The sequence below is a fragment of the Acanthisitta chloris genome, unplaced genomic scaffold (genome assembly GCF_000695815.1).
Source record: "Acanthisitta chloris isolate BGI_N310 unplaced genomic scaffold, ASM69581v1 scaffold6058, whole genome shotgun sequence".
Classification (NCBI taxonomy): Eukaryota; Metazoa; Chordata; class Aves; order Passeriformes; family Acanthisittidae; genus Acanthisitta; species Acanthisitta chloris.
Genome location: NW_008687479.1, coordinates 33315 through 47354, shown reverse-complemented (window position 1 = coordinate 47354; position 14040 = coordinate 33315). Strand labels below are relative to the sequence as shown.

The 14040-nt window shown below is 38.1% G+C and overlaps 1 protein-coding gene across 1 annotated transcript in view; it reads left to right on the top strand.

Annotated features, from left to right (window-relative positions):
* Nucleotides 1-4529: 4529 nt before the first annotated feature.
* The window catches only part of LOC103807846 (sodium channel protein type 5 subunit alpha-like), a gene marked incomplete at its 3' end in the record, with an annotated part of 39568 nt that continues 30057 nt past the window's right edge, over nt 4530-14040 (top strand). The window contains exon 1 of the mRNA XM_009080595.1: nt 4530-4830. Within this exon, the coding sequence (XP_009078843.1) occupies nt 4530-4830 (301 nt within the window). The remainder of the gene's footprint in view (nt 4831-14040) is intronic.

Here is a 14040-nt window from a genome sequence, read left to right as displayed (position 1 = left end):
ATATTTTATTTATTAATTGGCATCTCGCACATTGCCATGGCAACGGGATTCATTTGTTTTTCAATCTAGATAGGAACCATGGTCAGCAGGAGAACACACTGAAGCCACTCATTTGTCTCCCATTACCATCCTATTACTAGTGTATCTGAGTCCCAGTGTGCTCAACAGGAACTCCCTCCATCACAACAGAGGGTCTTGAATCATATTTTATCTGCATGGATTTCACCAGGGTTTTAGATAACTATTAATTGTGATAATATAAACCCTGAGGTACACTCTTCTATGTCTCTGCATCAAAAGCCCACAAAATGCAGGCCATCATCATCACCAGAATTTTGTAAACTGATTGTATCCAGAGAAACTCCACTGCTTTTTCTGGAACAGGTGTGTACATCACAGACATCTCACATAAAATGACAGGATACTGGCAAAAGGTGACCTCATACAAAATTGGGCCAAGGCACTTTGGGGCCTGATCCAGCTCCCATTTAAGTTAGTGTGAGACTAAAGTCTATAAATAGTGCTGTGAATGTTATCCAGTACTTTACTGATTGCCAGAACAGAGCTAGGAGAACAAGAATTAAGACTGTGTGAAGACTGACCCTTGTTCACTGCTTCAATCTCACTGAAGTCCTGCTGCAGAGAGATAAATATCCTTTTGGTGGGTAAATCACTTAACTCAAGAAGTAACTATCCCAGAGGTGAGAAATATATGGAATATTTGTGTTTTCCTTGGAGACTCGCCTGTCTGTCACATTTCCATGGAAAGACAGTCTAGAGGAATGCTGACAACCGTTCAGGTTTGCCAACATGCTATTAAACTCTTGGCTGCCCCATGTCTCAGTGGTTAATGACAAAATACACTCATCAAGAGTGAGCTCTTCTCTCCCTACATGCACATGACTCATGCAGACATTTACAAGACATGTGTATCCTCAGGGAAAGGAGTGGGCTAGGTGAAGACAATCATGCTTCAAGTCACACTTTTTTTTTTGTTTTGTTTTTTGCTTTTTCTCTCCGCGTGTTTCCAGAAAGTGTCTGATGTTCTGTAGGTGATTGCCAACATCTGGTATGGATGTCATACTGAATTATGCTAATACTTTCTCACATCTCATAGAAGGAGTGGATGGTGTTTTGGGATCTTGCCATTTCTCATTGTTTGGTGTTGCTTGCATTTTCTATGGTTTCTGATTTGCATTTGAAAAGCAATTATTTGATTAACCTCTGAATGTGATAATTTCTACCTGCCTTAACAGGAATGTTTGGGCCAAATTCTTCTTGCTTTCTGCAGATGTCAGGCTGCCTATACAGCCCTGATTCCCCTGATTTTGGATCTCGTGGTGTTTTTCATGTCATGCAAGCAGGATTTGGCCCAGAGGTGTGGAAAGAAGTCAGTGATTCAGAAAAAGCCTGTTATTGATTTACTCCACAGGGAGTAATCTATAGACCCATTGTCATTAATGGGTGTAGATGTTACTCAGCTTTGGATCAGATCCTCAGATTTTTTCCTGCATGCTGCCTGGTTTGATGTTTGACTTGCAAGAATTAAGTAAATGCCTTTAATGCCCCATAAATAGTATCTTCTATTAAGCTATATTGCAGTGCTCTCATTGGCACTATTTCAAAGAAGGATTATTTATCCAGAAGATTTAACCATGCTCTAAATTTGAATACATCTAGCATTGCTTTTAAAAAACATGGGATTGATTCATAGAGATGCAGAGCACCTGCAAGAGGTTCTGGGTGTCCTTATTTCCCCTCAGACCTTCCATTTTGATTTAAATATTTTACTTATCTGTGGTAGTCAGTTGTGTCAACAACCTTGATGGATGCTACTTAATTTTCTGGGAAGATTTTGTTTTTAAAGGGTGAGAAAAAACATTTGAACTGTAAGTATAACACCCTCCAAATGCTTTTCCTGGAAAGTTTTAACAAAGGTCCAGGAGGCAGAGTACAGTTATTAAATGATCTTTAATTATAGCAATTGTGTTACTAAAACATTCTCTTCTTATGTTGTTCAGAAGGCTGTAAGCTATGAAAGCAAAAAAAAAAATAATTAAGGGGAAGAAAAGCAGAAAACCTGCTTATAAAGAAATTGATTGATACCTGCAAGGAACAAACTTGTAAAACTAACAGTATAGGATTGCTACTCTGTTTAAAATCCTAGAAAGTAAACTAGGCAAAACATGTTTCATGAAATGACCTTGAAATTACGGATACTGGGGCCTGATTTTGAAAACAGGTAGTCTTTATTGGTGATTCAGATTTTGAGGGCCTCATTTTCTAATATTATCCCTATTCACATTAGGACTCCCATTGTCCTTGCCCATGTGAGTAAGATTAATTAAAGTACTTGGATGATACAAATACAGACTCCAAGCTTGTATCTGTGTTACAAACAAATAAATGTGCTGCAGGAATTTCACAGAGGGTACTTCAGGAAAAGAATATGTGGTTTGGTATTTTTTTCCCTTTCTTAAGACTCAAGTTTGCATTTGGATTTCCCAAGTTTCACCAGCTTTGGTGAAGAAACATCTGTGCATTCAATGGACAACCAATTATAAGAATCATTGTAAATGTTTCAGAATATTAGATTTAAAAAAACCCAACAAATTATAGTGCATTTACAAATCTGATTTCTTTTTGCTGACCTCATTACTTGTTTAAGACCTTACAGTCATAACACTGAGTAAGGCTGACAACCTAGAAATCCTTTCAGAACTAAACTACAACTAAAACTACTTCCACTTCAGGTATAAAGTTTACTCAAGACTAGACTACCAGAAGAGCTTTCATTTTTATTCAGGCATCAAAACAGGTAGCCAAATCTACAGGTGGACTCAAAAGTTCAAAGTCAGCCTCTTTCTAGGTACCTGACTAGAACTGACCTAATTTGTAAAATCTCTTTCTGGTGAGGAGGACAGGTAGCATGAAAATCCAGCTTCTGCCTGATGCTTGTCCTGGAATAATTCATGCTTTAGTTTTGAGCAGAGCAGAGAGTCATCTAACCTCACCATATTTTACCATTCTACAAACTAGCTTCATGGAATCAAACAAAGAATTAGTGCAGAAGGTGGGCTACCCAAACCTGGTGGGTCTGTCCCTTTCAGTTAAATGGCCATTTTATAGATGTTATTATCATTCACAATTTAACCTAATGGCAATATCCTATGCAGAAGTGGAATATTTTAGGCTGCTGGATGTAGGAACAGCTGCACCCTGTCAGCCATTCTAGCAGTTCATCCTCATTTGAGAAACTATGATTTCCCCTTACTTTAACCACAGAATTTTAAGCAAGGTCAAAACCCCATTTTGTCTTCCTATGAGTCCTGAAGTACATTTTTAAATTATTTTAAATTACACGGCACTAGTTCAGCCTTTGTGGCTGCCAAACTCGTAGAGTGGAATTCCAAGGAACTGAGATTTAATGTCTATGATCATATTCAGTGAGTAAATCAATGCTTCTGAATATTGCCTGGGAGAATTCCTCTTTGCATTCTCTTTTTTTCAATTTAACTCGATTTCTCTTACTGCTGCCATACTGGTGACACTGATTATTAGCAGCACTTATTACTACTTTTCCAGTATTAATTAAATATATATATATAGGAAAGAAACAATGAAATTTCTACCACTGTGCAGCTGGTATTAATGTTCAACTACTGCACATCAGAAGAGTCTTTTATTTTGAAAAGAGGGGTGTCTTTTTTTGCATATTCGTGTACTATTCAATCAACTCAAATAGTGCTGATCTCCAGGAACACTTCAAAAGCAAGAAATATCATTTAAGAAAACACTATAATTATTTATAGCTGAATATTTATAGAATAATAAACTGAAGGTAGTGTTGCAGGGTGAAATAATACAGGAGAAGCTAATTTGTGTGACCTAAGCCTTTAGTGTTATGTAATAAGATGATTTATCTATGTTGGCAGCATATTGTAAAACGATTAACTTTGCCCAGGTATTGTTGGAGCCTCAGGTTGTTTTAGTCAGATAGTTTCCACTGGATTTATTTGATTGCCTGTATTATTTGGCTTTTTTCTAATCCCAAATTCTTGTTGTCTTAAGCAAATGAATTGAAGGCAGAGGAATTATTCATATGAGGACAGCATGTTGGATTTGGCACTAAAATATGTAAAATAATCAGGGAGTAAACAGCTTTTCCATAGCTCTTCATCTGTTTATGTGAGGGATAAAGTTATCAGAATCACCTGAGTGATTTAAAAATACTTCATGTTCTCAAAATTCAATGGGATTTAGGCTTTACAGCCTTTACTGCAGATCCACAAAAATATAAAATACAATCCATAATTTCTTTATCCATGAATATTTTTGTATCTCACTGCTCCTCCATCCAGTTCATTCCTCCATTTTTAAATCAGTATTTGTGTAATACCAGGACTTTTGTCCAACCAAAAGGAGGCCAAACTAAACGTGCAGAGTGATCGCTTGTCTCGTTTCTGGTATCCAGTTCCAAACATGTAGTAGAAACCCTTCGAATTTCCCCTTCTATGGAGATTTTCATCATGAAAAGTAGCTGTCTGCAGACATGTTTCAGTCTCTCAGTCTATAAACTCTTGGCTTTTATCTCCCTAGGGCTGAAGACCATTGTAGGGGCACTTATCCAGTCTGTTAAGAAACTTGCTGATGTGATGATCCTGACTGTTTTCTGCCTGAGTGTCTTTGCCCTCATAGGCCTCCAGCTCTTCATGGGCAACTTGCGACACAAGTGTGTCAGGGATTACACCATGTTTAACTTCACCAATGGCTCGTTGTACTTGGATGGTAGGACGTGGAACACCTCAGAGGAATTTCTTCGTGATCCAGGTAAGCTCTTTGTTCTGTAATCTGGTTTCTGGTTGTTTGAGGAGTTTTTATTCGGTTTCTTGTTCTGTTTTGTGTTTTTAATTATATTGACCAAGATCTGTACATGAACCAGCAAATGCTACATTACATGACTAGTGGCTCTTCATGATGTTGATGTGGTTTGGAAAGATCAAGATAGCTTTTTCTGATCTCTATGGTATCTTCAGAGTTCATGCTGAAAGTGTTTCTGGTGTTTTTCTGCAACACAGATTGAGGTCTTTGTTGCATCACTGATGATTTTCATAGTTTTAGGGTGTCTCATGATATATTTCTTAAAGCTCTGTTTCTGTGAATTGGGCAATCACATGAAAGCTTCAGCTTTCTGTGTGTGGATCTGGTTTGCTTACTGTTTCTTGAAGACTATATATAGCTCTTACATTTTCTAGTAAAACTTCAAAATTTGAATTAATGGTCTTAAAAAAATCAAAAGGTAAAGCAGAGAAATTCAGTCTTTATTAATCTGAAAAATCCCAAGAGAATTTTTTTAAGGAAAGCTTATGCTATTAGGGCCCTAATTCATTATCTGGGTTGGGCCTTCATGCAGTGTCTGGTGCTCTGATGTTTGTCATCAAAAGGCTTGCTTTCTAGGCCAAAGCAATTTTTTAATACTCTACAGTCTTCTATACTTTGAATTACAATGAAATAGGTTCACTGAACTAATCTATTGACATTAAATTGAAGCAAGAAAAAAAAAGCATTTCATCTAAGTAAACTTCAGAATGTAAATAAGTGGTCCAACTGTTGCTGTTCCAAAACTTTCTGAGTCACCAGAGGACCCTCATCAATTGCAATGGACATGGGCTCACATCTTAAAAACATGTATGCCACAAAGCTCTGACTGAATGAGGGTTGTCTTTGGAACCGACCCTGACCATCAGGTTATGTGTCCTCTCAATGTCCCAGTATCATTTTGAAAGAGCTCTTGGACCTATGCTGACTAATGAGGAACCTGTTGACATGTTATCCCATCCATGTTCTCTCTACTTCCAGCTTGGAGATGAGTGCTCATGGAACTAGTAAAGATATCTGTGCACCTGTGGTGGATTAAGGCACTTCACGGCTCCTCTGCACACAGATAACTGATAGCTGTGTGAGGTGCTGCTTTCCCTTTCTCATAGAGGCATTGAGAGATAAAATAGTGATGGTTGGAAGCAGAAAGCCCTGCAATAATGGTGAAAGGATGAAATGGAGCTGTGAGGATAGTCTGGCTCTCTGGAAATGGCAGTAGGATAAATGTACCACTGGATAGTCTCTATTAAAATACAGTTAATGTCAGGGCCAGCTGCAGCATTGCTTTGAATGGAAGGAATTGTACAGCTGCTCCAGCATACAATGAGCAAGTTTACTTGTGGGGTCCTGATATGAGAAGAGTGACAGACACTCCCAGAAATCCACATAGGAAATCCATCAATGGTTAATATGGCCATGAAAATATACTTGTTAGCACTAAAGGAGCTTTATCTATTACAAAGATACTCAGCTTGGTGAGATGGTGGATTAAAGTGAATGGAATTTTGACCATGTGATATTACTAGGAAGCGCTATTAATATCAATGAATATTTTCATAGTATCTGAAAATAAAGACACGGTGCATTGTGTCAAACAGTCAACATTTACTTTGGATGGGCATAAATGATTTAAATAGTTGAACTGTTGAGGCAGTGCAGCAGCCCACTGAATACCTAGAAGAAAAGTAGCTTTATAGGAAAAATGTAGTGACCACTGAAGAAGAATGATGAAGCCTTCCTCAAGATGCTGAAGAAAAGGGCTTAGCTATTAGGCTAGGGAGAATGATATTAAGTAGGATTTTCATTTAATGTTGACTATTGTGCTAAAGCAATTCAGAAATGGAAGGACTGGCTCATTTTGTGACTAGATGGGATAGTGCTTTGTATTTCATTTTGCATAAGTATTATTGTGAAATGAAGTGACTGGTTAAAAGAGTAGAGCTGACCACAATTTAATAACAGGCCAAATTTCAAGTACTACAGGGAATTAAGCAATACATACAGTTAGATTAAAGTGTAGGCAGACCAAATTAGATAAAAAGAGGAATATATTAAGAAACAGAATAGTGTCAGTGTTTATTCTGAAGAAGAACTAGAGAAGAAAATTGGCCAACATGTTGAGATAGTAGAGTTCACTCAAAGGGAGCACAGACAATTACAAAAGCTCTTTGGAGATTTCAAAACCAATGTGGCTGAGTCATTTGCTTTGGAGCAGGGATACTAATCTAAACAAAACCAGAAAACAGAAACCTGTTTATTATGAATCAGAGATTCATAATAATACTTAGAAAAAATAATAAAAGGGAAGATGTAAAGAAATACAGGAGTGAAAAACATTGAAAAGTAATATTGGAGAAATTCTTAATTTTGTTAATCAGGACACCAAAACAGAAAATGAGAACAGGGTGACATGCCAGTTCTGCCCTTCTTGGAGAGCAAAAATTTGCTCTGGAATCTTTGAGAGAGTTTTTATGCTTTAAAGGACAGCAAAGAGCCTGTGAGATGGCATCAGCCTCCTCCTGTGCCTTTGAACTATTTTGCATGAATGAAAAAAGCCCCAAAATTAATGAAAGCCCTTAAAGTGTAATGCAGTGAAGAATTGCTTGGTGTGGCAGAGGAAATAGCTGAGAGACTAAATCATGAGGTGCAAAGAAAGATAAGAACTCAGTTTAGAGTCTTTCAAAGCCCTTTTTAGTTTGAGAGAACTGTGTGCCATAGGCACTTGGTACAGGAGACTTGTGTAGAAGGTCTGGAATAGCTTCAGATCTCCTTTGTATTCAAAACTGACTTGGTATCTGGGCTAAGTTCTATGCTCTTTCCTTAACTGCTTTTAGTCTCCAGGCAGGAATTTTTTTCCTCAATCCCCTTGTTTAGGTTTTATAGATGGGGAAAAAAAGTCAGTTTATAAACTTTGTTTTCATCATCACTGGCTTAACCACAACTATGTGGTAACTCTCGATTTTTGGTTGATCATTGAGGAAATAACCACTATATCCTCAGGTTTCAGAAACTCCTTCCCTACATACTCAACACCCACATGTACTTTCCTATGGGCACAACAACTATCTTGGCTGATGGTGCAGGTGTTGCCCAGCCACTCTGCCTCCTTTATTCCTGCCCCCCTACCAGTAAAGGCAACATACCAGAACTAATAGTGGTGGTGCAGGAATTGCAGTGGCAGAGGAAAAATCCTTTTTTCCCTAAATCTTGTCAATCCTGCATTGCAAAATTGCTAGTGTTGTTGAGAATTGTTGGGTTCTCTCCTGCTGTTATGCGTCTGCCATGAGATGATCATACACTAAATCCCATAATGAATTCATACCTATCCACCCAGCGCTTTACTTGTTTTTGCCATCATTTCAGTGGCTTCTGCAGCAGGTGGAAATGCCAGGTAATTTGGGACAGAGCCTTTAGGCATGGGGATTCAGTGGAAAAAGTCACACTGAGATAGCTCTGCAATTCAACTTCTTAAATCACTAAATTCTAGAATACAAAAGTGACAACAAATATTCCTGATCAGACTGTCAAGAAGGGAAGTTTCTTGGCATTGTCATTAAAAGCTTAATTCTGTGACAGAAACTTCAACTAAGTTACTGCAAGTGCCTCTGGTTTCTCAGCTTAATTACTGGGCACAGCAGGCATGGTAAGAAGAGGCGACTTTTCAGTCTTTCCTCAACTCACAGTGGAAGTCTAAAATCTACCTTTTGCTGAGCACTTTTTCTCATCATGAGCAGGAGAATTTTTTTTGTTCTCCACCTCTTTTAATGGCTCTAAGTCTTCACAGTTTACACACCAGCCTCTAAGAAGAAAGGTTATCAGAAATGTTATTCCATTTTGGTTTTGTCTCCAGTCAGTAATTCTCACCACTGCAAACCTAGGAAGGGCAAAGAGGAAGATTGGGGCAGAAGTAGCTTATCAGGTCTCCCAGCTTCCTGTAGGAATGGATTATGGGATAGGGGACAGCTGAGCATCAGCTGGAACATGCTAAAAAATTCTTCATGTCAAGTGCCAGCAGTAAAGTTAGAATGGAGTTTGTTCATCTGGAAAAACAATGACTACTGGTAAGTAATTATTTTTCTACCTGCAATTCTAGATTTGGTAAGAGATTGCAATCAATAGGCCCTAGGAGGATTATTTTTAGACATTAATGATAACAAACCTGGAAATCTAAAGCAGTGATCATATATAAAAATGAAATAAAAGAAAAAGAAAGGTTGAAAATAATGTTAGTTTGCATCCACAGCATTATGAAAATTGTGTGATCAGTGTATCAGTATCAAAGCTGTTGAGCTGTTGGTTATCTTTAGGAGAACTAATAGTTTAAATACCAGACAATTGAAAAACCACAAGCTTAATTCCAATACCTGTAAATATTGCTAGGAAAGCAGCTCCAAATAACAATCTTGAAAGCCTGTCTTAGGTTGTGGTGTTTAAATTAAAGATGGATTGATGAAGTGAAGCTTTTTGAATGTGTGAGTTAGAATGATTGAAAGCTATATGATGTCAGATGTGTCACTGGCTTAGAGATGTACCAGTGGACTGAGTGTAGTTGATTCACATGGCTGATGGTTTTAGAATATTTGATGTCATTTATGTATTCCATTATGAAAATGGATTATTGACTAGTAAGTAAGTAGAAATCTGAGTTCTTTTGTTGAGCAGGGCTTAATGTAAGGGCTGAATGCATAAGAAAAAATGCTTAAGAAAAGAACCTTTAAAATATAATGAAATTATAAAATCGCTTATGGAATGATAGTCTCAAACCCCAGGATTTTTTTTCTTTAGTCTAAATACCCTTCTTAATATATTCTGAGAGTGTCTTGTTTTCAAAGAGTTCTGTATATGTTTTCTCTCAAAATGAGAATCTTTTAAGGTAAAAAAGAGCAACCCTGTAATTTACTGTATATAGTCTCATCCAAGCAATTGACATTTAAAAAAAAAAAGAATTAACTGTATATAGTCTCATCCAAGCAATTGACATTAAAAAAAATAAAAAAAAAAAAAGAATGTTTAAGCTTTATTAACCTTTTACTGAGAGGTATCAGCTACTATTTTTATAGCTAAAAAGAGGATTTTCAGAGCCATTTTTTCTTTTTATTCCAAACTAGTTTCTGGCACTCATTTAATGGCAGTGATTTTTTTACTTTTCTAGAGTCATATTGTGCAGTTAGCAAGGTCTGGGGGAAAAAAACCAAACCAAAGCAACTTTAACTGAAAATAAAAAAATCCAGATCAAGATGAATGTAATATCATTTTTGTTATCTCCTGTTAGACCTGGAAATCTTATGGTTGCTTCAGGTTCTATATTTAGAAAGATGTATGTAGTATGTGAAGTTTTGGTGATGCCCATCCAAATCATGGTCTTCTTGGGTACTTGAGAAGGGATCAAAGACTTGTGGGAAGCAGCTGGTCTTGTGCTTTGTGTGAATGTAATCAGAGCTGGTCTGGCTTCTGGGAGCTGATAAATCAGGAGCAGTCCAGAACAATATGAAGTAAGTCTAGAGCCTTTCCACATTGTTGTCTCTGATGGTCCCAGGTGTAAAGCAGTGTTGAAGTGACTGAGCATGGATGTTGAGACATATATCTGTACATATAGAGAAATGTAGGTCTGCATGTAGATGAGGGTGTGTGTACACATGTATCTTCTCTTGGCTCTGTGACTGATTATTATCTCCACCTGATGAAGTCCTTCATGTTTGCTTTCAGAACCACTGAAATGGAACTGCATGAACAGATACTCTGAATCTGTATGAGAACTCTATAGAAAATAATGATGTCCAAGTCAGATAATAAATGTAGCAAATTTGGGGAGAGCTGAAAGTGTTTGAGGTGTTGTCTGAGGTGGTAATAGAAGACAGTGAGTGTTTGATGAGTAATTATGAAGGTGGGAGGAAAGAGAGAGGCAATAAATCAAGTTGAGACTGCAATAGGTGTTTTATTGTGTATGATTGTATATGAACCAGTGATTAAAACAAAGAACCTCTCTGGGCTTTCAGACTGTGCTTGTCAGTGCAGAATCTATTCATGTTACTCCACTGTTAACTGTAAATATTGTGGCTTTGTTCAGGTGCTGTGGATCTTTGATAAATAGCTTCATAAATGCTCAAAACTTACTGCTCTGATGTGTTATTAACATGGGTATTGTACCTGTGCACTTTAATGTTTTAAGCTACATCGAAAAAGAAAACCAGCGCGGAAGTGCAAGGATCAGAAAAACACAGGAATTGGTAATGTTGAATCCAATACAGTCTTTTTCTGACCCTTCAGTAAGATTTTTTTGGCCTTGTGGTGAAAGATTGAGTTCATATATTGAAAGTAAAACAAGAGGATTTGTACCTCAGGTACACTTCTTTTGCTCTGATCACAGCTCACAGAAAGGAGAAATCTACTAGAGGAAAAATTTGCCATGGAAGATTCAGACTGAACATTTTCAGTGTTTTTCTGCACCTTCAAATTGTTCATAAACTACCAAATTTATATACCACTTGACTTGCACAGTGATGTGCATTTGAAAGGACTTTGTGACCAGTAATGTACCTTGGAAAGGCAAGAGGTAGTTTCTGGTTTTAACTCTGAACGCTCAGTCCAGGTGTGCTGTGAGGCCACTAGTAGAGAACATCTTGCTTTGCTGCTTTCTCTTATTGTACTAGTTTTAAGGAATAAGTATAGAAATATTCTCTTCTGATGCTCTTCATCAGTGCTGAATTCCCCTAAGTGAGGTGGAGATAAAATATGGGAAATCCCAGGCCCAATCTGGCCTTGTTGCTTCTGCAGCAGCATCTGTCTGTGGCACTGAGCAGACCCACACGCTCCAGAAGAAATTAGTAGAGCTCAAAGCATAGATATTTTTCTAATTTTTTATTAACATTAACTATTATAACTCAGGATATCCTTATCTACATAAGCAACAAATCTCTCTTTGAATGTTTTGGCCACAGGGGCAGCCTGCGGCAGCAACTTCAGCAGTTCAGATGGGAAGTGTAGTGAAAAATATCTCCTTTATCTTTAGTTTTGAAAATTCTTACTTTTTTTTTCCATTTCCATTTTCTTAGGGCAAAAAACATTGTTATCACGTTCTGTCACTGGAAGCACACAAAGCTCCCTGTTCTCCTTTTCCAGAATAGATGCTATTTTTTGCTGTGATAGTTACCTCTTTTCTAAGATAAAAGATGTCGATTTTTTCAACTGCTGCTCTTCTTAAACTGTTCCCAGTTCTTTCCAGTCCAGCAGTTATCCTATTGAAATCAATGCTGTAGTCTGTCTTCTGGATCATAAAATTGTTTAGTTTGGAAAAGACCTTTAAGACCATCAAGTCCAAGCCTTAACCCAGCACTGCTGAGTCTACCACTAAACTATGTCCCTAAATGCGTTTCTACACATCTTTCGAATACCTCCAGGCATGGTGACTCAACCACATCCCTTGGAAGCCTATTCCAATGCCTGACAACCCTTTCCATGAAAAAATATTTCCTAATATCCTATCTAAACTTCCCCTGACACAACTTAAGGCCTTTTCTTCTAGTCCTGTAGTGATACCTGGAAAAGGAGACCAACCCCACCTGGATACAACCTCCTATCAAGTAGTTGTAGAGAGCAATAAGGTCCCTCCTGGGACTTCTTTCCTCCAGGCCAAGCACCCCTGGCTCCCTCAGCTACACCTCATCAGACTTGTGCTCCATGGGGTTGTTGTTACTGCAGTGCAGGACCAGCACTTGGCCTTGTTGAACCTCATACAGTTGGCCTCAGCCCACCAATCCAGCCTGTCAGATTCCACTGAAGAACCTTCCTACCCTCCAGCAGATCAACTTTCCTACCCAATTCAGTATCATTTGAAATGAGCCACTGTTTATTGGTTGTTTCCTGTATAAGCTGGTCCTCTTGTATCTCAATATTACACTTTTCTTTGATCACAGCTTCATATTAAATACAAAATTTGACTAAAAATCTCTAAAAAAATGAAACCATGGCTCTTGCCTGATCTTACACAGAGAATTTAAGACTTGATGATGATATGGATAGGTGAGATTTCCTCCTTCTCTGCCTTACTTCACTTTCTGACAACTTAATGCCCCACTATGTATTTCTACACTAAGCCTCTCTAGTGTTTCTCATCCAGTCCTGGTCTCAGATTTTGTTTTCCTGGAATATACTCTGTATAGTAGATGTGCTCTTGCCTGATCTTACACAGAGAATTTAAGACTTGATGATGATATGGATAGGTGAGATTTCCTCCTTCTCTGCCTTACTTCACTTTCTGACAACTTAATGCCCCACTATGTATTTCTACACTAAGCCTCTCTAGTGTTTCTCATCCAGTCCTGGTCTCAGATTTTGTTTTCCTGGAATATACTCTGTATAGTAGATGTTGTCACTGCTCACCCTTTTTTTTTTTCCCTTGCACTTACAAATGTTACAAAGAGGTGCTGCACCTGTGCCTCTGTTAGCCTGCAGAAATACTGCACATGGACTTTTCATCTTAACCTTTACTTTCTGCCTCTCAGTCAGTTTTTGATCCTAGTCACTTGTTTTCTTTACCACAGTATGAGCAGGAGTATTTTTTTTTTCTATTTTTCTGGCATCTGTCTGCAATCACAAAGGCATTCAATCCTTGTGGCAGCTTTTGATTTTAATTCTTTTGTGTGAAACATATAAAAAAATTCCATGGAGCACAAAACCTCTACAAAACTTCCAGAGAGCACAATTCAGCACTTCGCTGCCTATTCATGTGAAGCGTATGTCTAAACAAGTGGTTCTAAATGCACTTTTAGTTGTGTGCTACAGCCCTAAGAGTGTGGGGCTGCATGACTGGTCAGACACAGAGGCATGGAAGGAGGGTGTCTGAAAGTGTTTAAAGCCAGCATGTGTGTTTATTGCTAGTCATTGTCTCCTGTCTCATCTTCCTGGGGATGCTCATGGATTTGGCATGGTCCCCAGGCCAATTTGACAGCATCTAAATTCTCTGCTCTCCTCTAGTCTGCATCTCCAAATGCTCCTGATGTGCTTTTTGTTCCCTCAGACCATGCAGGCAGCACAAACCAGGTACTGTCGATCTTTGAGGCTTTCAGAGCCTCTTCCTAGTGCACGGGAGCCATCTAGCAGAGGGCCTGATTGAAATTTTTTGTGACTTTTACTCAAAGAGGGGAAAAAGCTGTACTATCAAAA